The sequence below is a fragment of the Tetrao urogallus genome, assembly GCF_951394365.1.
Source record: "Tetrao urogallus genome assembly, chromosome: 2".
Lineage (NCBI taxonomy): Eukaryota > Metazoa > Chordata > Aves > Galliformes > Phasianidae > Tetrao > Tetrao urogallus.
In genome coordinates this window covers 88,755,656-88,782,326 of record NC_136814.1, presented here as the reverse complement: position 1 = coordinate 88,782,326, position 26,671 = coordinate 88,755,656, and the positions used below count along the sequence as shown (strand labels likewise).

The following is a 26,671-nucleotide window of genomic DNA, read 5'->3' as shown; positions in this document are numbered from 1 at the left end:
GCTTCAAGATTAGCATAAATTTCCTGGCATGAAGATTTACTAAAACATGCAGATAATTTATTGGTCATATTATATCATAGGTGTTAATATCAATCAAATACTTTAGTTCATTTAATAATCTACCAATTAATTTTAATAGAGTAAAAGTTCTATTGCTTTCACCCCACAAAAACAAAGAGTACTCAACATCAATACATTAAAAACTTTCCATACATTTTCAGTTCAGTATTTTTCTTTGCTCTTGAATTACAATCTATTTCTCTATATACTAGACAATTTTTACTCCAAAATACTTGAAAGACATTAAATCCACAGAATGCTTTATCTTAGTTGACTGAATTTCTCATAAATGCACTGATTGCACATCTGTAGTGGTAAAGATGATAAAACTTTCCCTTTAACAAGAGAAAAACTTATATCAGTAGTCTTAGTTTGAATGTCCAACTTCTTAATTCTTTATTAAAGTATATTACAAACAAATCCATTTAAAAATTCTACCAACAGCAGAAGACAATGTTACATAACCACTTTCTTAATATTTGGGAAATCATGAGAGAATGACATAAAAAAGCAATGAAAGAAAAATAATCAATTAGTTTATATTCACAGTCTTCTTGGGAATGCATGTGTAATACTGATTTCCTAGTCTCAATAAAATATTGAAAATTACAGGAATTTAAAAACACCAATAAATCAAGAAACCATATAATATGTATAAGACTGAGAGATAAAGAGAGAGATCGTTAGCAGGATTACTGAAGAGGAGATAAGAGAATGAAATTATGGCATTATTATTGTTATTATCAAAAAGGCTGCAGATCATATCCAGTAGATTAATTTTTGTTACTCCTATCTTGCTGCATTCCATATCAACATTAAAAATCAAACAAGACTTTAGAATCAAATAGATGGAAAGTCAACATGAGGTTTTTTTTTTTTAATAATCTATTTAAAAGAGCACAAAAATGTTTTGTTAGTGTCAATAGAATATAAAAGCATGCATTTAAAAATCCTTTAAAGTAATAAAAATCACAGAATGACAGAACTGAAGACAGTGGAAGGGAACTCTGGGAGCATTTAGTCCAACCACCAGCTAAAGCAGGTTCACTACAGTAGGTTGCACAGTAGGTGTCCAGGTGAGTTATTACTATCTTCAGAAAAAAAAAATAAAAAATCCACAACCTCTCTGGGCAACTTGCTCCAGTTCTGTCATCCTCAAAGTAAAGTTCCTATAATGTTCAAATGGAACTTCCTATGTCCAAGTTTGAGCTCATTTCTACTTGTTCAGGCACTGGGTACCACTGAAAAGAACCTAGCTACATCCACTTGACTTCTGCCCTTTAGATATTTAGAAGCTGGTCTCTCACAGGCTTCTTCTGGAGAAACTGGCTGCCCATGGCATGGATAGGTATACACTCCTTTGGGTAAGAAACTGGCTAGAGGGCCGTGCCTAATGGGTAGTGATTAATGGAGTTAAGTCCAGCTGGTGACCCGTTTCAAATGGTACCCCCAGGGGTCGGTACTGGGGCCTATCTTGTTTAATATCTTTACTGATGACCTAGACAAGGGGATAGAGTGTACCCTCAGTAAGTTTGCAGATGCAGTTTGCCTGAGGGCAGATCTGATGGATCTGATACTCGGCTGAACATGAGCCAACAGTGTGCCCAGGTGGCCAAAAGGGCCAACAGCATCCTGGTCTGCATTAGAAATAGTGTGGCCAGCAGGAGCATGGAGGTGATCATCCCCCTCTACTCAGCACTAGTGAGGCCGCACCTTGAGTATTTTGTTCAGTTTTGGGCTCCTCACTACAGGAAAGACATTGAGGCCCTGCAGTGTGTCCAGAGAAGGGCAACAAAACTGGTGAAGGGTCTGGAGCACAAGTCTTAGGAGGAGTGGCTGAGGGAGCTGGGATTGTTTAGTCTGGAGACGAGGAGGCTCAGGGGAGACTTCCCTGCACTCTACAACTTCCTGAAGGGAGGTTGTCGTGAAAAGGGGTTTGGCCTCTTCTCCCAGGCAACGAACAGAACCTGGGGAAATGGTTGCAAGTTGTATCAGAGGAGGTTTAGGTTGGACATGAGGAAAAACTTTTTCTCTCAGAGAGTGGTCAGGCGCTGGAATGGCTGCCCAGGGAGGTGGTGGAGTTGCCATCCCTGGCAGTGTTTAAGAGGCGTCTGGATGAGGAGCTGCAAGATATGGTTTAGTAGCTTGTGGTAGCAGTGTTAATGAGAAGACGGTTGGACTAGATTTTATAGGTTGCTTCCAACCTTGCAATTCTATGATTCTGTATTTCTAGGTATTGATAAAAAGTGAAATCTGTTTACTAAATTTAATCTTTAATGTTTGTTGTGTACTTAAATATTTCCAGGAAAGTGAGGGTCATCACACATAAGAGTTTCTTGGGAAGACAAACGCCTTAACTCTGAACATCCCCCTCTTCCTCATTACCCCAGCTTTTATTGCTAAGTATGGCACAGTCCGGGTGAGCTGTCCTGATTCAGTCCCCATCCAGCTCCTTGTACATTCCAAGATTCCCAGTGGCATGACAGCGCAAGAACCTGAAATGTCTTTGGCTCTGTGTAAGCACTGAACAATGAAAACTCTACAGTGATACTGGTGATAACCACTTTTTCTTCACAAACCCCAAATATATGATGTATGTATATAAGTATCATATGTAAGTATGATATGGGCTACTATGAAGAAAATTAATTCTATTGTTGCCAAAACCAGGACTTTATCTTTTTTTTTTTTTTCCTTAAACTTTAATTATTTTCTAGTATCAGCATGATATGAGCTTTCAGTAACACTCTTGATTTTTAGAACAGGTTGTTCTAAGAAATACTCTGTTGTTCAAATTCTGTTAGTAAAGAACTAATAGAAAGAATATACCTTGACTCTAAAAAAAGGCCTGAGCAGTGTTCAGGCCAAAAGTTAGCTCAAGACATCCTGTAGAAAGCAAGTTAGTAAGTTAGAGTAAACATCTGGAAGAGACATAAAAAATGAATGCTACAGTCCCTGAAATTAACATTCATAACGTAAGTCTTGTGAAAAAGTAAACCAGGGAAAGAGGCAAAAAACTATAACGGTTGTAAAAAAAAAAAAAAAAAAAAAAAAAAAAAAGTATATTAAATATGACACAAAGAAAGAAACAATCTAGCAAGAAAGGAGAGCAGAGAACACTTTCTTCATTTTTTTTTTCTATAAAAATATTATAGCCAAATAACACAAGCTAAAATAAAGTCAAAGTAAAGAGCATGACAAGAAGAGAACAGGTTAACAATTATTTAGAAAATGTAGGCAAATTCAAGAGAATAGGTCCTAATTAAATTCACATTGAAGTACATAAACTGAAGTAGCCTATAAACTACTCGCAATTATCTTCACGAAATCATGAAGGACAATGGAGATCACAGCTTACTGGAGAAGGGCACCTGAAATAACTTCCTCAAAAGTGGAAGAGAAGAGAGCCCAAGAATGACATGTCAATTTCCCTTCATCTAAAATTATATTAGAACAAGTTACCGAAGAATTTATTAGCAAGCATACAACATTATAAAGTAAAACCAGAACAAAAACCCATGCAACAAGAATTTATCAAACTGTAATCTACGTTGACAAAATAGCTGGCTTTCTGAGTAAGAATAAAGACCTGACGTATTTTGAAATCAATGTCATTTCTGACAGTTTCAAATAATGTCAAATGTTCAAATGTTCAAATAAGAATGAAGAACATATTATCATTTCTAGGTAAGTTCACTCAAGGTGAACAGCAGATTGAAAGAAATACACATAAAGAAAAATGATTTGTTGTTATAGTATTGGAGTAACACATGAAATGCAGAGAGAACAAACTAGATACTGTATTTTTAGATGATATAGAAGGAAGTTAATACAGTGTAGAATACTGGATCAGACCTTAAGCTGGACCGCAAAAAAAAAAAAATTACAAACTGGTTTGACAACAAAAATTAGAAATTGATTAAACTTGTAATCTACTTGTATACCAAGCAAACTCAGGATGTTTTCTTTAATCCCAAGATCAGCTGTTGTGGTTAGAGCCTGTTCTATATTTTCAAAACATGACACCTAACATCCAAACTCCTCAGTATATACTTCTGGCACAGTATCTAAAAAGGTAGTTACCCTTTTGTTCAGTGCCCTCACAAAACTTTTGGAAAGGGAAGCAGTTGCTGAGATGTAATAACTGCAGCTTTCCTACTCAGAGACAATGAAAATGCTTCTCCCAGATCAGGGAACTGCAGACAGGTCTTGCTTTAAGTGGTTCTTGAACCATAAAACCAGTATTACCAAAACAAGTGGGTTGTCTTATTACCAAAAAAAGAGAGATCAATAAACTGGGGTGATGGTAACGGGTATACTTGCTCTGAGAGGAGAGGCTGAGGCAGCTTGGCTTTCTCAGAGATAGCTTCAGGGGACCTGACAGCAGCCAGCCAGTGCCCACAGGACACTGTGAAAACAGACACAAGTCTTTCAAAGCACTGCATGGTGGAAAGTTAAGAGGAACAGAAATAACAATATGAGAAAAAGCCCATACAGGAAAATCTATTCTCCATGAGAAGTGCCAAGCAGTGGAGTAGGTTGCCCAGTAGGGCTGCACAGTCTCTGTCCTTGGAGGTTTTCACTTATTAAACTTGGTAGTACTGTCCTGAAAAACTCATACCTGACGTTGCTTTGAGGAGGAAATTGTAATAGATTCTACTCCTTCAGCCTGAATTATCCTATAAACCTTTGACAGCATGCTATCATGCCAAAAGCAGTGTATGTAATGTCAAAAAATAAAGCCATGTCTAAACTGATGAATCAAGTAACACAATATTTATGAAACAGAATTTCTCAGAATGTGTCCTCGACAATCCCTGGAAGTCTTATGTTCAGAACACAGTTGGGGCATTAAATAATATTTTTGTACGTAAGCTAGTTTCTGAAATAGGCAGGATTTTACCTTCCCCAGCGAATTGCAGATCATAAATAAGTTTGGTTATAAAGAGCTCAGGAGGGAATCTTATTTCCTTATCTAAAATAAACCAAAATTCACCTCAAATGTCATTGTACATTCATACTCGATTGTAATCCGAATTTAAGAGGATATTTCATGAATCAGACTGGTAGTATTGCAGATATAAAATAGGTTAATACAAGTCTAAGGGATCAATTGAATAATTATAATGCATAAATTAAGTTTGATTGGGAGAACTGGGAGAACTCAAATAAATATTCTTCATAGCCTGCTAATATAACAGTCAGAAAATCTTGGGTTCTTCATACACAGTATATTACTTGTAAGTCATCACTTGCTACCATCATGATAGCTTTTTGAAGCTCTAATCTTTTGATCTGATTGGGAAAACTATATCCACATAACTAGAAAAAAGAGAATTTTAAAAATTTTAAAATGGGATGACGGTTGGACTAGATGATCTTGCAGGTCGTTTCCAATCTTGTGATTCTATGATTCTATGAAAATTCAATAATTTGTTAGCATTTCCCATGTTCTCTGTATCTAAACGTTTCTATTTAATTGTAACTTCTTGTCTTCAGCATCACAATATATTAAACAAATTACATAAAACCATAAGTTAAAAGTTGAACTAAAAGTAAATATGTTATAAAGATATGAGTAAAAACTGTTTCTCACTGTAGAAAAGCTGATTCTAAGCAAAGTAATGGAGCAGTCAACACAGGCATCTACATCTGAAGGGTTAAAGGATGAAAATATATATATATATATTTTTTTTTTTAATAAGGCACGTCGTAAAAGAATAGGATTTTTAAATTAAAAACTTGTTTGATATAATGCATTTTATCTTGCTTAAACCATCTAAGTTAGCAATATGTGGCATCCTAATTAAGAACTGGCATCATGGAAAATCAATTTAGCAAATACTAAGTGGATGAAAATTAGATAATAATAATATTTCGAAGTGCAAATGCGACTAAGGATTACAAGGAAGCAATAGAAGTGTTTTGAGTAGCTTAGCATGTACTTTTTCTGCTCTTTCCTAATAACATGTTATGTATTATTTACATATTTACAATACTACTGAATAACAGTCGATGAATAGTAATCTTAGTATTTTTAAGATGCTATAACCCTGAGAAGCATTTTGTAGGCCTGAATACCTTCATGTGCATATCTGCCCACAGAAGCAATGTTTTTTTCTCATACTCTGTCCAAAGAAAAAAATCAACCATCAAAATTCCAAGGATATGGTGGCATATGGTAGATTTTTTATTAGTGAATTAGTGCTATATGGGGGGACCTCATTTTTTATTATACTTACAGGTTGTACTTATAGATTGTACTTATAGATTGTAATCACTTATTAATTGGGTGTTATCAATTTTTAAAGACCAGGAAGAAAGACTTGAGTATCACTAAATAAAATAGAAGATTAAAAGGGATTACAGGGTAATAGGGATAGGATGTTGGATCTGGCAGATTGTTATGCCTATGATACAGGTTATAAAAGCAGTCAGTGCTCAAATGAAAACGAAGAAAAAAAATATATTTGGAAGCTAGAGGCTTCCCAACCACCTGAAAAGAATAAATGTTTGCTTGTTTTTTTTTGTTGTTTGTTTTTTTTTTTTTCTTTTGTTTTTTTTTTTTTTCATTATTTAGAAATTCTTGGGAATAGCTTTAATTCAGTCAAGGTTAAAAGAATTTCTTATGAAATGCTATGTAAAGAAGTCCAGAAGACAGTCTTTGACTCATTACTATTTAGAAATGAGTTAATTTCTATTAGATATTGTGTTTTGTTGATAGCAAAAAAAGATTTTGGCAAGATTAAGAGTGCAGCCTTCAGAAGCACTGTACAGAGATCTGTACAATATTTATATAACCATACCAAACCAGTATACACTTGTACATAGTTAATTGATACTGTATGCAGACACACAGAAAATAAGTGAAATGTGTTATTTTCAGTGAAATCTCACAAAAGCCCATTGCAGTCTTTGTGGAAATTTTTAGTCATATATTTAAATTTCAATAGATAGATTGGATATCTCAGTTGGAAAATTCCATTCAACATCTTGCTTTTAATGCTTCACATTCAGAAAAAGAAGGAAAAAGGCTGAGTTGTGTAGGGGGCACAAGAGAAGAAAAGAGATCCTGGAGGAATTAGACTACTATACTAATATTAACCGTGAAATGGAAGTGAACAGAGAAGATAAAAAATAAACAAGAAAAGCCTGTGTTAGCAAGAAGGACTTAGAAAGAATTTCAGAAAAAAATCCTCTCACAAATACTGCCACCATTAATAAGCACACTGCTCTAAGCTTCCCAAGGACATACAAGGCTGAGAGAACGCACTAAAAATGTTAATAGTTTCCAATTCTAAATTTTACGGTAGTATAATTAAGCTCATGCTTATAACTTTCTTAGTTGGTCATAATTCCAGAAGAAGATACTAGCTTTTATGAACATCTATTCCTCTTCAATGATTCATCCATATTTTATTTGGTTTCTACAAAACGTTCAAAAACCAGCAGAGATTTAAAAATGTTTGGGGTTTTTTGTTGTTCTTTTGTTTTTGGCAATCAAAACTGCTGAAGGTCAACTGTACAAACCCGTAAAAAAGAAAAATCCAAAATTTGCTACAAGAATGTCCTGTGCCTGTTACAATTACATATAATCAAAATTTCCTACAGCTGTCAGACAGACAATAGGTCACAAATAAAATACTTTTCCTGTTCATCACAAAAATGGTTGCCTAAAATAAAAAAATTGTGACTCTAAACTGCTTGACAAACAGTTACTAACAATATACTGTTCATTTCCTTGCACACTGGAACATTATTTTACATGGTCTGAAACCGCAACAGTAAAACTTTCCCTATCTCGTCATTTTGATAGCTTAGAGCATTGATGTTGAAGTTATACTTGAGTAATTTCAAAATTACTCATAAGCATTATTGAAACATTTTATTTCAAATTCTACAGTGAACTCTCAGACCATAAAGTTAAGATCTTAAAGAACACAGGTACCCACAGACTGTAAGATCTGTCATCCAACAGACTGTCCCGAATTCTTGAGAAAATTTTCTGATTTCTACATACTTTTACAATTAGCTACAGAAGACAAACAGAGAAATGGTAGATTGATATTAGTATTCAGATTGGAAAGTTATGGATGTGTGCTTAGGTGATGTCCACTATGCCTTCCTGTATTATATTTTGTTGCACACAAAGGTGTTTCTCTGTGTAATGTTCCCCATAGTACATTTGTGTAACTTTAGTTAAGAAACAAGCAGTGGAGTGTGATATGATACAGTGGGAAAATGTTTATTATACACTATAAGAGTGAATATGAATGGTTTTAACCCATTGCAACATTCTAGTATTTTGGGGAGAAGCTGAAAAAAATAATAGCTTTTTAATTTTTTTTTTTTTTTCAAATAGCACAACTAAAAAAAAAAAAAAATGGAAGTAGTTTAGTGGTTCTTATCAGTGTACAAATTTTGGCACCCTAAACACTGAATCACAGAATCATAGGAGTTATAAATCACAAAGTCCAACACCATGCTAAAACAGGCCCTCTAGAGTATGCAACACAGGAAAGCACAGGTGTGTTTTGAATACCTCCAGAAAAAAAGATTCTACAACCTCTCTGAGCAGCTTTTTCAGTGCTCTGTAACCCCTCAAGCAAAGAACGTTTTTTTCGTATGAAAGTTCTTGCCCTCCAGTTTGCGCCTACTGTCCCTTCTTCAGTCACTGCACACAACTGAAAAGAGCCTGGCTCCATCCACTGGAAGAGGCTGCCCAGGGAGGTTGTGGAGTCTCCTTCTCTGGAGATGTTCAAGACCTGCCTGGATGCCTACCTGTGCGACCTGCTGTAGGGAACCTGCTTTGGCACAGGGTTGGACTCGATGATCTCTGGAGGTCCCTTCCAACCCCTACAATTCTGTGATTCTGTGATTCTTCTATAAGCATTAAGATCTCCTCTCAAACTACTCTTTTCCAGGCTGAAGAGTCTCAGGTCTCTCAGTCTTTTCTCTTAAGGGAGATGCCCCAGGATTCTAATAATCTTTTAGCCCTCTGCTGGACTCTCTCTGGGAGTTCCCTATCTTTTTTGAATTGAGGAGCCCAGAACAGGAAACAGTACTCCAGATGTGGCCCCATCATGCAGAGCAGAGGGGAATTTATCAACTCCCTTGATCTTCTGGACACAGTCTTTTTAAAATCTTTCTTTTTTTCTTTGCAAACTATTTCATACAGAGGTAATATTGAAATTAGGAAAAACAAGTCAATAAATTTAAGACACTGGAAATGGCATGGAGAGTGCTGCAGATGTCAGAAAAACTCCTAAAGTTTTATGTCCTCTTTGTTCTGTGAGGATGGTGATGCAAGTGCACACATGCTGATACCACCCAATGACATCTAATAAAACCCAAATATACTCACTTCCTGTGGGAAATCATCCAATTATTTTTTTCTTTCAAAAGAGAAGACAAACAGATCAAACGGCATATCAAGAGACATTGGCTAAAACAAATTTAAATCTGTATCTGCAAGGAGTTTTATAGTTCATTAATTTATTTATTTTATACATTATAAATGATACTGCTAGTACAGTTGTAAAATATCTCTATTATGTGCTCTAACTGCAATATCTTTGCTTCAAAGTAAATAATATTCTGCTTTCTAAAAGTTCTTGAACTATAAAGGGATTTGTTAGGGCAGCATAAGGGAAAATAAAGAGTCCTTAAAAACCTGATACCAAATCTTCAAGCAAATTGTAAAGAAACTGCTGCTTTAAAATCTTGCTGGGAAGAGTACATCATTTCCTACTTAAAAAAGGACTGCCCATGGATATGCTTGCCTGGAAGGGTCATCAAATAGATGGGGGTACAATGAAGCAGAGGACTGGCCTGTAATTAAATACGTAATTAGCACAAATGCCACAATTTCTTTTTTCCATGATTACACATTACACTCTGAAACTGTGGGCAATACAGGTCACTGCTCTCCAAATTTAACTCCTTTTTAAAACTATACTATGTTAGTTAATGCATTAATATAATTTTCACTCACAGTCAGCACATACTATATGGACATATCTGTACAAACACCATTTTTAATGTAGTTCATTAATCTTTGCTGTTAAAAATCATCACTGTGCAATGTTCTATGAGATAAGTTCAGAATTCACCAACACTCCAGATTTTAGGAAACCCATTTTCTACTAAATGTCATGAATTCTTCATAATTAAAATAAAATTGAAAAATACTATACACTCAGAAAAGTATTTTGATACAAAATTAGTATGCAAGCACATGCAATACCTAATTAGGAGTCATCATATCTTTTTGTTAACATAATTCAGAAGTCCATATATTTACTAAGGAGACTGAATGGGTCTTATTTCTACATAACATATATATATATAAAAAATAAATTATACGAAAAAACCCTAGAAATTGTTCTTTGGACTATGAGATTTTATTATTGTTATTACTTTTCAAATTACACAGAAATGTAAAAATAAATGATTATTTCATCTTTAGTAATAATAACCTGCATTCATCTGAATTGCTAATCAAACAAAAGAGCATTGTAAAAAGACTGCTCTGGAGAATATGCTGACTTTGTAACAGGTGGAGATGTTTGCATGTCAAATCAATTTCAGTCAAAATGTGAAATTAATGACTGTTCATGAGCTGAATGGATAAATCACACAGCTGGTGAAAGGACTTTGAAAGAATAAAGCACTGAAGAATTTTGAGGCAACTTTTTAGTGAAATAAATGAATTCTTTACTGAGCATTTTCCTCAATGACTAAATGATTTTAAAAGATAAATAAATCAGCCATTACTTAATATTTCCCAAAGATCTAACTTAAGCAACAAATCCAATATGAATTGCACTTTTAAGTATATTTGGAATTCACTTTTAATTGTCCACATGAAATCATATAACATTAGTGATTACCTCCACTTAGCACTCTGTAATTAAAAAAGTGATGCGTAATAAATTTAAGAAATGTTACAGTGGAGGAAGAAATTATGTAGAAACTATTTAACATCCAAACAATTTAGAAACAAACATGGTTTGTGCGCCATTCTTTCTCTTCCCACCTCTGCTTGGCTATTTAAGTGTTTTCATTCAAGGTTGTTTTTAGACCAGCCACTGCTAAATAAAGCAAGAAACAGGGTGAGCCAGAGCACTGAATCTCCAAACATCCATACTGCACAAGCTCTAGGATGCTTCCTGATGATTACTACCAGCATCCATTGTTCAGGGGACAGTAAAGACCAGGGACCAATCCCTGTATAACTGGACAACAGGACGGAGAAAACTGCACCAGGTTTTCATCCCTCTATTGTGTTACATTTAGCACCACTCCATAGGTTTTATGTTTTCAGACATGCCTCATCACATCCCGAAGTGTTCAATATACATTCTGAATTTCACACTATGAAAAGATGAACTGTGGCCTGCAATGCAGCATGCATTAACAAACTGAAATAATCAACTCTCCCCACCCCAAGACACACATAAATTCACTCAGATACAATTTGTCTGTGGATAAACAAGAACCCTCCATAGGATGATGTTATGTGTATGTATCCCCAGGGCAAGAACATAGCCCCTAGCCACCACCTATTTAAAAAACACAATTGCAGTCTCAGTTTCTGGGTTTTAGTAAGTTCCATATAATCTCTGGTCCTTTAAGCAAGCAAATAAACAAACAACAAAAAAAGGCTTTCTGCTCCTTCTTCCACAACGGTTCCCCTGCTCAGTATGCTGCAAGGCTCCTTCCAGCTCTCCCTGAGCCAACCCAAGCCAGAAGTTCATCATAGAAAGGGGTTCTGAGCAATGCTGGTATCTGCCCTTTCTTACAGATCACAAAACTACTAGCAAACAATGTATCAGTAGTTTCCTAGATCATTTCTAACAAAATTATAATGAAAGTCAGGGTCAATTCTTCTGATATTGCCATGTATTACTTACTTACTGTAAAATAATACAGATTTCCAGTGCTAAAAGTATATGCGCTCTGTTTGACAGCTATGGAATTAGAAATATTATTGCGTTATGGATTTGCGTGCCCAGCAACAGAACAAGGGGCAATGGGCACAAACAATAACATAAGAAATTCCATATGGACATGAGGAAAAACTTTAAATTGAGGAAGAGTGCCCAAAAAAGGTCATGGAGTCTCCATCTCTGGAGATATTTAAAACTTATCTTTGCAACCTACTGAGAGAACGTGATTTAGCAGGGAGGTGGACTAACTGCTCTCTATAAGTCCCTTCCAACCCCACAATTCTGTGATATATGGTGGTTTTTGTTTTTTTAAATCTTATAGAAGGTGGAAAAATTAAAACAAAACATTATATTTTTCTGTTAATAGGTAAAGAAGCTACTTTAAATTATTAATATAAAGCTAATTAAAGACAAAAACATGAACTCATGCAAGTACTTGTGTTCCAAATGCAAATACAAACAGTAATGATACTAATTATGAGATTAATTGCTTACACAATGTAATAAAATGAGGGTCTGATTTATAGAAGCTTCTACTGCTGCTTCCCAAAGCACTGCTGTTATTTTAAATATTGTTTTAGTTACAAATGATCAAGGACATTTCTACACTACATCACACGGAAAGCTTCTTTAAACTGATGCCTACCAAGAAAAACATCTTTATTTGCATTTCAAATTTCTTAATGCCTTGAAAGGAGGTAAACAATTCATTAAAGTTGGAGAAAGAATTTTTTTTTAATAGGGGCTGGACATAGTTTTTTGAAAAAAATGAAGAGAAAATCTCTTTTCTGTGAATTATACTTGGACTTTTTCCTATAAGAAGAGGGTAAGTGAGCGTAGAGATGTATAAGCACATAAACGAACATACGTACATACATACATGAATATTTGTATTTAGGTTCACTTTTAGTAAATAGTGCAATCACAACATTGTTAAACTTCCAATTTGACATTATTCTCTGATAATTAACTGAAAAAAAACATTATTATTTTTATTATTATTATTTAAAAGAGAAATGTTTCAGGTGCAATAACCATCACTTTATCATGGCATCCAGCAACGGTCATCAACTGAAGTCACAAGGTCTATGCTTATAAATCTATGCTTATAAATTAGATCACATCAGAGCACGTGTGTCTACAGAATTTCTCATTCAGGTTATCATTGTCCCCAGATTACTGAACTTTAATCCTCCCCAAGGGATTCTTTCAAAGATGATTAACCTGCAGGTACAGAAGGTCATAAAGTAACTGAAGAAGAGCCCCTTTACAGGGATTTCAGGTAGCTTACTGAGATAAATCTGTAATTTAAATTTATTATACTCTGTTAATTTTAACTGCCCTGGGTATCTCCTTGTAGACATAACCTCATATATTTTTTATTTTAAAAAATAACACCTATTACCAGGGACTGTTATCACTGTTTTATAGGTGGATGTAACTTAAGGATATGTCTTTCACAGATAATAAAAATGAATGCAAATTAAACTATTTTCTTTTTACACAAGATGTTCAGTATGCATTTTGCAGTATGCAATGTCTTCCAATATGCATATAAAAGCAATGTAGGGTAAATTTTGAGGTGAGACAAGAACCAACGTCTTTGCAATTATGGAGATATTTGTTATTATTTTCAGAAATAATATATGAATAATGCTACAGATGCAGAATATAAAAGTCATGCAAGTAATGGTGACTTTAAAAAGAAATGCAACAAGGGGATACCAAATGAACATTTTGGATAAGAGATAAATGACTTTTTTCATCTCAGCAAAGCTAATAGATGAAATGCAGTTTAAAATTTATAAATGCATAAATATGTATTTTCAAATTTTTAAAATTGACACCACCAAGAATTAACTGTGAATAAAGTGTATGTTGAATATGCGTATGTTGGCTTTTTAGGGAAATTTGTCAAATGACCATGTTTCACCAGCATGTCATGTGAATTAAGGCTTAATGATATTTGATATATCAAATTACCTTGCATTGTTTTGTTAAAAAAAAGTGTTACGCAAAATCATGCGTATATACACAGAAAGTCTTGTAGAAGTCAAAGGCTGATTTTGCACAAGATTATCATTTGAATTGTAAAAGCAGTGTTTTACTCCTTTTTAAATTTCTTATAGGTTTTCTTTTTTAAAAAAATATATATTTTTCCCTATACTGTACTATAAATATTTGCTAGCAGGAATGCTTTCCCCTCCTCCCCCAACTTTTTTTTTGTTTAGTAAACAACAGTAATACTGCATTTCCTACTGTAGAAAGAAATATTTGGCTTGATTTTTAACATATTGTTGATTGACTTCATTGATAAGCTATCACCTTTATTGGCTGGTTCACAAATTCCTCCAGGAGCAAATGCAAATGTTAGAATATAGTCCAATGTGTCAGCTATAACACCATTTAAGGAAAATCAATTGTTACTGTGGATTGTTACTTAAAGTAATACAGACAGGAAAATGAAAACAAAGTTAAATGGCACCAATAAATAAATAAACAGATTGGGGGGGGGGGAGGGGGAGGGGAGGAGGAACAACAAAAGAACTAGAAAAGTTGTCACAAAAATCAGATGCTATTATATGAATTTATGATAGTATTGCTCAAAAGAACAAACTCATGATAGATGTTGCTGTCTAGCTGTGATGTATCATCCTTTTGGACTATAATTTGCAGAAACTTTAGAAATAATGAAGAATAGTTAAGAATGCAAATCAATATCAGTAGACTTTAAAGTGGCACTTATTTTACTCCTTTTTGAAATATGAAAACATACTGGTAAACTGTTAAAATTATTTCAAAAAAAGTGAAAGGACTATCTTTATATGTAATGTAGCTGAACATCTATGGTTGTGGAACACACAGCGTGGCATTTTCTGTAACTAAAAACAAACATTAAAAAAACAGTAAAGAGTAGAAGTTTAAAGTGGTAAAAAGCTACTGCAAATTTTCATTTCCATAAAATGATAAAGTTGTTCTATGAAATTTTTATCTGAACTGTATCAACTAGGACTTTCCAAAAAATTTGGCCCACACATTCATCACAGAGAAAAAGCAAACGTAGTGTCTGGCTTAACCACAAAGTTGAAATTGAAACACTGACTTCACATGTACATAGAATTTACACATCTAGCTTACCAAAATGAATAAACCACAGGAGCCTCACAGAAAGCTAAAAATGCAGAAACCCTTAGTGTATTTGATTGTATGTATTAAATAAAATGCAATAGACAGTTGCCTAAATTTCTATCAACAAATTTCCAAACTGTATGAGATTAGAAGGAAATCTGTCTACTTCCATTGTTTATAGGATTTTTTTTGCAGTGAAAGGAAAAGAATACCAACAAATGAATATATGTATGAATACATCTAAGTATATACATGAATACATATATATAACTCAAATAATGCTCATTTCAGTCTTATTGTTCCTTTTCAGAAAATATCAGCTTTGTTTTTAGAATTTGTCCCTTTCCAGTCTTCAAAAAGAATTTGTAATGCTAATGTTTTCAAAAAAATATGGCTATGGTAAACCTTTAATTAAATGTTAATTAGAATTTGGAAGTAGCATTCATCTTAAAATCAAATACTAAATAATTACATAATTATTAACCTGAATGAAAAGCTATATAACATTTTGTTTTTCTACAATACAGTAAAAATGTCTGAGCTATTTCATATATGAAATATTTTAAATTATGATGTAGAAATACTTTCCAAAAAAGCTTGACTAAAAGAGTAATCTTCACTAGCTGAGCTAAAACACAGAAATTCTCTCTCATTCTCGGAAAATACATTACTGTTGCAGCGCACAATATTTTTTAACACAGAGGCAAACAGACTTTGAACTCTTGATAAGTTTTAACTTGTTGAGTCTATCACCAAAAAGATATGAACACAGATAGGCTAAACCAGCCAAACACAGCTGCTGAATGGAAGGGAAGAGAGAGGGAAGTTTTCCATTAATAGTCATTATTCCATATGAATTTTGACTTAGATCTGCGAAGATCATCAGTGCTGCATGAAACTTCAGTTTTGTAATTACATCAGTAAATTCAGAGAAAACTAACTATACTTTTCACATAGTACTTATAATAAAGAATTTCAAAGGTTAGCAGCATGTAACATTTTAGATTTTCCAAACATAATAGAAATCTGTTTTAGTTAGTTTCTTTGTTTGTATTGACCTTCAAGAAAAAGCATTATCACACTAAATTTCATTTTTTCTTCAGATCCCTTAAAATTATTTTATACATTTCCATTATCAACAACAGAAACAGCATCAAAAATACAAATCTGTGAAATGACTAAAAATGTATTTGAAAATTTATTGCAACATATGAAGAAAGATACAGTTTAAAGTGGTTAACTTAGTTCGTACCTTGATAAACTGCTTTGAATCCTGGTGAGCCAATGCTATCATCAGATTGTAAATGAAGCCACATTTGGTTGCTCATGCTTACAATAAGGTCAGGAACACTAGATCCAGTGAGTCTGCATGCAGGATAAATTAAAAAGTCATTTGCTGAAGCAAAAAAAAAAATTAAGAAAAAAAAGGAAATAAAGCAGCATTTTAAATCACTAATATAACGTTTACAACTGTTCACAATATAGCAACCTTGTGTCCTGATTTATTTCATTTATTTTAAAATAAAATTAGCTATTTTATATGGATGAGAATAATTTGAGTCTTAAAAAAAAATCATTAAATGAATGCATTCAAATTAACAACTGTTAAACATTTTTAATAAAATTAGGAAATCTAAATATTTCAATAAGTAATTACCTCATAGATAAGTGAAGGACTGTACCAGATAAATTGTTTTCACATGTTTTGATTAGCATTATTTCTTTTGCAATTTTTTTTTAAAAGCAAAGGAAGTTAGCTTGCCTGTGTTACAGCACATAACAATTTACTAGAACCTCATATACAACAGGCAAGATGGTGAATCACACAATAAAACTTCAGAGTTTTACAGCAATCATCTGCGTTCATCTGTAATTCTGACATAAAATCATAGAATGTTTTGAATTGGAAGGGACCTTAAAGACTATCTAGTTCCAACCGCCTGCTGTGAGCAGGGACAGCATCCCATAGGCCATGTTGCTGATCACACCGTTCAACCCAGCCTTGAACACTTCCAGGGATGGGGCATCCACAGCTTATATGGACAACTCATTCCAATGCTTCACCACCCTCATGCTGGTGATGGACATCATAAAGCAAAAAGATGATTAATTTATTAATCAATAAAATCCTTGCGGATTACTCTTCCCACACAACTAGCAACAGGACTAAGAGAAAGGCCTCAAGTTGTGCCAGGGGAGATTCATGGTGGGCATTAGGAAAAATTTATTCTCCATAAGAGTGGTTAGGCACTGGAATGGGCTGTCCAAGGAGGCTGTTGGGTCACTGTTCCTGGAGGTGTTTAAGAAACTTTTAGATACTGTACAAAGGGACATGGTTGAGTGGGGAAATACTGGTGGTAGGTGGCCAGTTGGACTGGATGATCTTGAAGGTCTTTTTCTATGATTCTCTTAATAATGAAAAATGCCCATCACATATAAAGAGGCTACAGTATTTTATCTGCAAAACTGCTCAGATCTTTATGGTAACTATAAAAACTTTAAAAAGGTAGATGAAAAGTCAAACATGAAAAGTGCAGCAGAATATCTCTGCCTAAGCTGGCATTACAGAAACGAAAAATAAATCATAAGGGGTGAATATCTGCATTGAACTGCAGGCAGAACTTGGTTTATTAGAAGCTTTTGAGATTGGAACCATAAGTATGGTAATAACTGCAGTTGATATAACAAATTAACAGTGACTTTGTCCCTTTCGTTTGAGCAGACTATTTTGCTCAAATGAGTAATATACTGCCTCTTCTGTCTTTCTTCCAATCAACTACGATTAAAAAAAAAAAAAAATGCATGTGAGATAAGTAACAGCAACAAAAAAATCATGATAATACAGTGCCAAGCTGAAAGAAGTTGCTCCAAACGCAGAACTTCTCAAGAAATGTTAAAAGTAAACAAACTCTGGTATTTGAAATCTTCCTAAAAAATAGCACTATCAGATGTTAATACTGTTGCAACTTAAAAGCAAGAACATAGTGAAAGGAGAGACTGTACAGAAGTAAAGTAAGAAATGAAGAACATTAAGGTAAGTTGTAGGAAATCCTATCTTGCCTCTAAAAGTCTTATTCAGGAAGGCTGTGAATAAGGCAGTGTGAATCTTATATCTGAAATATTTTGTTTTCTTACTTTGATTAACACACCCCCCATTCCTCATCCTCCAGCCTCCCCTCCGAGAAAATAAAAAATAAAAATCACACAAGAGAAATGGCTTGGGAGTTCTGCCTGTACATCTAAAACTGCTGCTGCAATGGCACATAGTTCAGAATATTTACAACTACAACTTTGTAGAAAGAGGTTGAGAAGTAAAGAAAATATAACTCACAGATAGTGAGTAACATTAAAAAAGAGTAATTTAGGAGACGTTTGTGGAAACAGATGTCAAGAAAGAAAGAGTGAAGAAGTACATTTGGGAAACACCTTTTGAAGCCGCAGAAATAATTGTTATTCTGCCTTATCTCTCCAGTAAAAATAGTTAATGAAAATATTTTTCCCCAGCAATAAATAACATTCACTGATATTTTTTGACAATAAGGGAGATATGTTGGAATTCAACTGGTAATCTGTGAGGTTCCTACAAGAATTAGCCAGTGACTATTCTTATATATATACACATATACATATATGTATATATATATACACACACTACATAACCTAGTATCAAGTATTTAGATGGTCCCACGCACATTACTGGATTATTGCAGGACACCTACATTTATGTTTTCTGAATTCTAAAATTCTAAATCTTTATAAGTAATAAAGCATACTTTAACTGCATGTAGATGTTCTGGTCTGTTGTTTTTTGTTGTTGTTGTTGTTGTTGTTGTTGTTGTTTTTATAAACTGGTTTCCCAGTGGAACAATAGCCACACATTCACACTACCCATCCATTTGATCCTTAGCTGTCACCTTAATATAACTTGAACTGAATAACTGATGTTAATCAAATTTGATAGTAATGATATCTAAATTCTTACAGACTTGCTGAAAATGATGAACGTGATAAAGAAAAGACTCCAGTTAAGAAAGTCAATCTACAGCTTGATGTCATCTCCCTTCAAAATGCCAATGCCATAGATGGCAGATATACACAAACCAAAATCTGTGCTATCGTCTGCTCAGTTTGATGCCTAGTAAATACAAGGAGAGATTTAAGATTCTTAATAGATGGGCTGCAAAATACAGATTATAGGAAAAGTAATAATTTGTAAGAAATAAGCATTTATAATTTCTTCCACTTTAAATTTTCAGCAATTTCATCCTACAGAGAATCAAGGAGCTCTGGTTCAGCTAGCTAGATTGTCCAATTTCATTCTGGTTCAGAGTATGGCAAAGTTTCAGCATGATTAAGTTGAGAAAAAAATATTTTCATGACCACATTCTTAAATATGAAATCATCAATTTTCATTACTATAATTGCATGGTCCTAAGTGAGGTTTTCAGCAAGATGCCATTCAAATATTATTTGAACTTCCAACTGAATGGAGAGATCAAAGTAATGAAAGACAAAAAAGAAAATATAAAGTATAAATCGGCCTTGGAACCTACAAAAGAAGAATAGTATATCCCCGCGAGCCTGAACTTGAACACCTCAAGTGGAGAATATTCATTTGACGATTTTTATTCTTGAAAATGTAAAAACAAAACAAACAAACAAAAAACCACAAACTGAAAAGCATTATTATCTACTAAGAATCTGCTGGAATATGTATTAGAGTTCTACTGATTGGAAGACATGCACCAATTAGCAGACCATACTGAAAAAGTATTTCTTTTCATTACTATCAGTAAATGAGCAAGTGTGGCATGAACATCTCCACCACAAGACTCTGAAAGTGAATTAACTAAAGCACTCTATGGCAGCCAGATGTTTCTTAGATCAAAAGTGTGATGCAGTCTCATCTGTGTATGCAGTCTGCTGTCTATTGACTCAGATGTTGAGCTGACGAAGATAACTAACTAAATCAAAAACTTTCACAAGTGTTGTGTACATTTATTTGTATCACACATACAATCAGATAGTATAGACTTTCTTGAATATTGATGAGAATGTTCAGCAGATTTCTAGCAAATTATAGTAACTTCTCATCTTGTGTAGTTAAGTAGTTTTCGGCAACTTGGACTTTAGAATGCTCCCAAGAAGAGTCTGGGTCAGAGTGCATTTGTATTCATGATACATAGGTCTAATGAAAGAGGAAGAATCTTGAATAGATATTGAAATCAATAACTATAATTTTAAGAAATACAGACATACTGACATTACAAAGAAAATGCTGCTGAGTCTGAAACCAAAAATATTGACATCAGTGACTTGGCATGTCACTTCCTGCAGGGAAGGCTCTCACACAAAAAGTAGGAAAGCAAAAATGTTAAAGCAAAAACTTTCTTCATTACTTACTCCCTCATAATCTGTGAATCTAAGACTTCAATAAAGAAAACAGCAGTTTCAGCTTTGTTGTAGTTTTAGTTTTTTAATTTAATTAGGGGATTCCTGAGAATAGGATTTCTCTACACATAAAACAACTTTCTTCAACTAGGAAACAGGCAAAATGGGGTACATCTGATATGAGAATGCTGATCTGTCTGACAACACACACTGTTGCTAATTCAGTTCATCCCAGGCCATAACCATCTGAAGACCAGGCTGTTTAGCAAGTTCAGGAATAGAAACTCAGAGAACAGCCATTCAGACAGATTGGCTGGCACTAAACACATTTCACTGTGGGTATGTGCAATCATATCTTGCCTCTCTACATTAAAGAAGTTTAAAATGTTGTGACAACAGATGCAACAAATGAAGTAAAGGAAGTTAAATTTGTGCCAACTTTTCAGCACTGTGAACAGACTCATGGGATATAAAAAGACAGCTTTCAGAAAAGACAATAATGAGTGGAAGCAATTTCTGCCCTATTGGCTCTCTAATCTCAAGTGTCAAAAAAAGTAAAAAGAAGATTTTAGGCATGATGTCCTGGATGGCACAAACATGGCACCATGTTAATAGCAGACGGGCATGGTCATTAAAAAAAAAAAAAAAAAAAAAAAAAACCCTATTAAAAAAGCCCTAGGAAACAAGAGGTTACAGAAACATGTCAAGTTCTTAAAATATTTTATTGCTCTTTTAAATAAACAAACAACCTACATACATTAACTTAGGAGAATTATGATAAGTTGAGAATGAGAAGCTTGACTTTTATATAAAAGATGTAAAAGTTTGGATTTTAGGTTTGAGATTCAATTGTCAGGGGCCAGAAATCAGTCTTTAAAATAACGTTCATAACAACCATGTTCTCAGTGTGCTTTTTAGTTTGACAAAGTTGTAGATAAAAATAGAAAATTCTAGTGTGCAGTTTTCATCTGTGTGTATTCATTCATCCTCCTTTGCTACAAAATGAAGTACACAATAATCTGTAATTTAAAAGAAAAGTTGCAGTATAAATCAAGGATATTCTATAAATATATATACGAAAAAGCTTTGAGTGCTTTCTGCATTTTTTTTTCTTTTTTCTTTTTTCTTTTTTTTTCCTGCGCATAATATTTTAAATAAATGTATTTTCTTTTAGATGTTAGAACAATAAGGTAAGCAGAATGATGGAGAGCATTCAGAATTTAATACATCAGCATTCGTGGCATTAAGTTAATATATAAAATAATAAATAATTTCAAAATTTAATCCTAAACATCTTCTGAGTTTCCAAGATGTGAATGAAATTTCTTTCTTTGAGGTTAATGCCTTTTTAAGGGTTAGCAGGTTTTCTTACCCTTTAAAGAAACAATTTTACTGTATTATTCTTACCTTCAGAGTTAAAAAGAAAAAAATAAAATAAATCACTACATTATTTGTGTTCTTAATTGTAACCAAACTGCAAGCCAATTCTGAAGTTTTGATTTTTAAAGCAGCCTGTCAGTAAAAATCCCCAATTTTACTTGGCTTGTGTTTTTCTTTCATCATTATTGATGTCAACTATATATCTAATTAAAGAAGAAATTCCATCGCAGTATTGTTTGTATTAACAACAAAGAAAAATAATTTTCTCTCCCTCCTAAGTTTCATAATTAAGTAACCATTCAAAAGTAAGATTTTTTTAAAGTAGTATGACAAAGTCACTAGAAAGTCAGATTCAACAGCATATGAAAACTATAAAAGATGTACAAAAAGTATAGAGAAGTATTACAAGAAGTGAGGTATTTTTCATTGTTTGTTTTTTTTTAAATAAGTAAAATATATTCATTTTGCAAGGGTAGGTTGGTTTTCAAGCTCCCAAGAAATTTCCAAGTTGTGTGTGAAAAGAGGTAAAGGATCAGAGTTTAGTAAAACACATCTCTTTCTCATGGACAACTGACAAAAATGGAAGGGTTCATACAAGTAATTTCTATTTCTTCTTTATGTCATAAAATAAAATGAAACTCCTTTATAGACAGGAAAAGTTAAAAGAAGATCCATGATGTAAGGGAAAAAGTTCTAAAAAGATAATTAAGTTTTAATTGAAGTGCTACAATAAAAAAATAATTTCGAAGAGAAGTAGACTTTCTAAAGCAGTATTATTTTAATTTACAAGAATTTAAGAACACACACTAAGGAATAGGAGGAGAAATTTTGATAGATGGTCTTTACCTCACACATGATTATCAGTACTGAATTAGCTTGTCAGGGTAGTAATTTGTTCCTAGCCAGACACTGTTAAATATCAGAAATAAGTTTAGCAAGAACTTTACAACCTAAATTTATTTAGATCAATTTTCAGTAAGTTGTATTGGTCTATTTCCAGAGCTAATCTTTTCAACAGGAATATATTGTAATATTAAAATTTTTCAAGAAATTATGATTACATTGAAAAAGAATTGTTAAAAATAATAAAATTCACTGGCATATCTCCTTTCATTAATTAAAAATAATTAAAAAAACCAATAAAACTATATAGTTTTAATGAAACAAAATATGGCATATATAAAGTGCAAATTTTTACCTCCCCTATTGAAAATACCAACTATGCTGTTATAGAAATTGATTAAATTGATTTGAAATAATATGCTTTCTATCAAAGTATATTGTTAAATATACCACCTTGATGTATATCATGCTTTTAAAACTTTTTATTTTTTTTATTTTTTATTAAATATTTTTTATTTAATATTATTTTTTATTAAATATTTTTTCCCTTCCCCCCTCACAGAAATTAAACTTAGACTTAATAGCCTGTACTTTGATAGCCTTTGACAATAGCCTTTGACATCCATCTTCTCTCTTTTTTGAAAAAGGATATCCCTCCTTATTCCCAACCAGCTGAATCAGTACACCTCTGGGGTAAGGAAGATAAGTGCTAATAGTTGAGAATTTAGACAGTATAGAAAGCTTGTGCAAAGACTGAGAATTTCAATACAGTTATCCTAGTATATACATAAGTTGTCTTCCCAACACATTTTTAAATCTCCCCTTTTTGTTCTCCTTCTATTACCCTATTTCCAATATTCATTCTTTGTTTTTCTGACTTAAAAAAAAAAAAAAGCAATAATCCTGGAAAACCTGAGCTTTTTTCTTAGTAGGGTTTCAAGGCTTGTAGACAATCCAATCTGGTGCGTGGTTCAGTGGTTGGCAGCACTGACTGCATCAGGGGAGATGGAGCTTGATGATCTCTAAAGTCCTTTCCAACTCAAGCCATTCTATGATTATACACTTTATATAAGCTTACATTATACAAACGAATTATATAAACAATAATTTTAAATAGATATGTTATGATGCAGAATCAACAACATATAGCAGCAAATTTCCAGTGAAAATTGTTGAAGTTCTGTACTTACACATACAACACTGTCCTGGTATCACCAACTTTCCCAGCATCTCCAACAGTGAGGGTATCATATCCTCTTTCCAGTTCAAACTCTTCAAAAGCAAGCTTTATGACCTGTTTCAATGAAGTTTCATATATATCAAAACATAGCACAGGTTATCTGAACTGTTCTAATCTTAAAGGAAGTAATTTGATTACCATCAGTAAAGCCAAAAGGACTCATTTCTACTGTTTTCAGTTAGTCTTATCTGATTTGACAATGACAAACAAAGTAAAGAAAATTCTGTTTTTTTCCTCAAGTTCAAAGTCCTTGCCATAAACTTTTAAAGTCATGAAATACTAAGGATGTTAGGACAACCTTTTATAAAAAAAAGAACTTTATTTAATTTTAATAGTTCAACAAGAAATACATAATTCAGTAAGTAGATGAAGTTAAAACCCCTTCATATATTTTTCTTCAGGGGAATCATGTAATGACAAGATTGTATGATCAATTCACAAGAAGGTGAAAGAGACTGGTGAACAAAAATGCATAATCAAATTTTTATTATATAAGATACTAAAACTAAATTTTGATTTCACTGAATGTCTCATGAACTGCCCAGAGAATAAAAATAGAATCAGAATTGTTTGAAAAAAATATTCAGAATTCACGTAAACTATAAATTTTAAAGCCTAAACTGAAATGGATTTAGTTTTGTACAAAAGACGACTTGCATGAAATCCACTTTTTAGAGTCCAATATTGGCGACTTGGAGTTGTAGGTTTTATATGCATGCGTATTTATAATGTACTTTTTTGCAAGGTTTCCACAAAACCTCAATATCATTGTGCAGATTCATGATGATTGTCTACGAAGTTCTTTAGTTTCATCTTTATACTAAATTTGATAGATACCTGTGGACAGACATTTACATAATTTGCACAATTATCTTGTTTTGTGGCTGTCCACAAGATTTGTGTCAGATTCAAACAGTTTTGCATCAGCTGTATTATATTGATAATTCAGCAGCAGTATGAAAAGCCAGCTGATACCCTCCATATAGTTTATCTCTGTGATCTATGTGGCAGAAGTCACCTAGCTTTGTAAAAAGCATGCGTCCAAGCTAAGGTAGTTGTTTAGACTGCCTCAATCTTTAATAATAATAATAATAAGCCAACACATCTCATTTTTCTGTGCTAGAATGGGAATAGGACTTCAATTATCAACTTCAGAACTAACTTACACTACCAGAGTAGACAAGTCCTGCATTGAAATACATTGCTTTAGTTCCTAATGCAAAGGAAAACCTGTTTATAGTCTGTTTATAACAAAATGATCTTAGAGAATGTATTGCCCCTTCCTACAAATTCATGCTGTACTTTTCATACCTTGCTTCGTAAACTATGTTCTTTGTATGATTATGTTTTCAAAAGCATGCTAAAATTGATTCCAGGACAAAAAACCTTTTGTGTTTTGAAATAGAGATTGCATGGGAGTGTTTAAAAAGAAAATGTATAATAGAGGTTTAAAAATAATATAAGTTTAAAGAATATCCATGTCATTATTTTGCGAATAGGTCAGAATTTTTGTTTCATGATCAAACACAGGTTCTTTCCAAAACGAACAAACAAATAAAACAAAACCTGGTAGGCCTGTCAGATTTTGAAATAAAATGTATTTCACTATCTACAATATACTTTAACGGTCACAAGAATTTCAGGCAATATGCTCCTAAATCAGGAGCAAATAATGTGTATCTTTTAATATTCCTACATTATAATAAGTATTAATTCATTACTAGATCATGACCAATGTTATGGTTCTATGTTTCTTGTTTGTTTGTTTGTTTTTACTTTGGGTTTCAGTATTCCACATCAAAACATCATGTAGTGTACGGGGTATTAAAGTGTCACTGCCCCAATCCCAGGTACCTATCGCTGTACATTACCGAAGTCACGGGGTCTGGCCCTTCCGGGTGGGGGGGGGCGGGCGCTCTCTTGCTGCCTGGCAGTGGGTGCTGGAGGGTGCTTTCCTAGCCGTTCCAAGCTTTTTCAGGTTTGAATCGGTCCCGGGAACTCCCTCTCTCTTATCTTGTCTGATTTATTAATCTCAATTTCAATTAAATTGTATATATTGTGTTATTTTGTATTCCGATATTATAGTAAATAAGTTTTCCTCCATAGATTGTTGCCGCTGTTCTTTTCCTCCCTTCCTTCCTTCCCATTTCTGTGGGACTGGGGTGGGGGGGGGAGGGCAGAGGCCTGTCGCCCCTATCACGGACATAGATTGATCTAGTCAACTCCGTGACAACCAATAAAGAGAAAGAAAGGCAAAGACAATAAATAGAAGAATAAAATCCAATGTGTTTTGTTTCTTTCTTTGTTTTCCAGGCAATAAAAATAACTATGCATGTAAGACTATTTCTGTTAATGCTATTTTTACTTTAAATAGAATTAAAGAAACTGACAAAGTATTCCATTGGAAAATATGGTAATGTAGTACTTAAATATGCTCAAGTTGGTTAGAATCTAGTTCTTTTACATTACAATTTAAAAACAAATGTGAATGTTCATCTTTAGTAATATGATAAATTGCAATCAAGTAATTGGATATAAACCATACATTAAATATATAAAGACCTGGCTAAGAGTAAAGAAAGCATCACAAGAGAAGTTGCTTTATGGGAAATATATTGTTTGTGAAGACATGTTTAGAGCTATTGAAAAAAGATCTTGTTATGCAATTCCACTTTTC

General features: G+C 33.4%; 1 protein-coding gene across 1 annotated transcript in view; it reads right to left on the bottom strand.

Annotated features, from left to right (window-relative positions):
- CSMD1 (CUB and Sushi multiple domains 1) overlaps positions 1–26,671 on the bottom strand; it is a gene marked incomplete at both ends in the record, with an annotated part of 996,476 nt that overhangs the window by 238,613 nt on the left and 731,192 nt on the right. The window contains 2 exons of the mRNA XM_079550635.1: positions 16,393–16,505; positions 23,945–24,048. Of these exons, the coding sequence (XP_079406761.1) occupies positions 16,393–16,505; positions 23,945–24,048 (217 nt within the window). The remainder of the gene's footprint in view (positions 1–16,392; positions 16,506–23,944; positions 24,049–26,671) is intronic.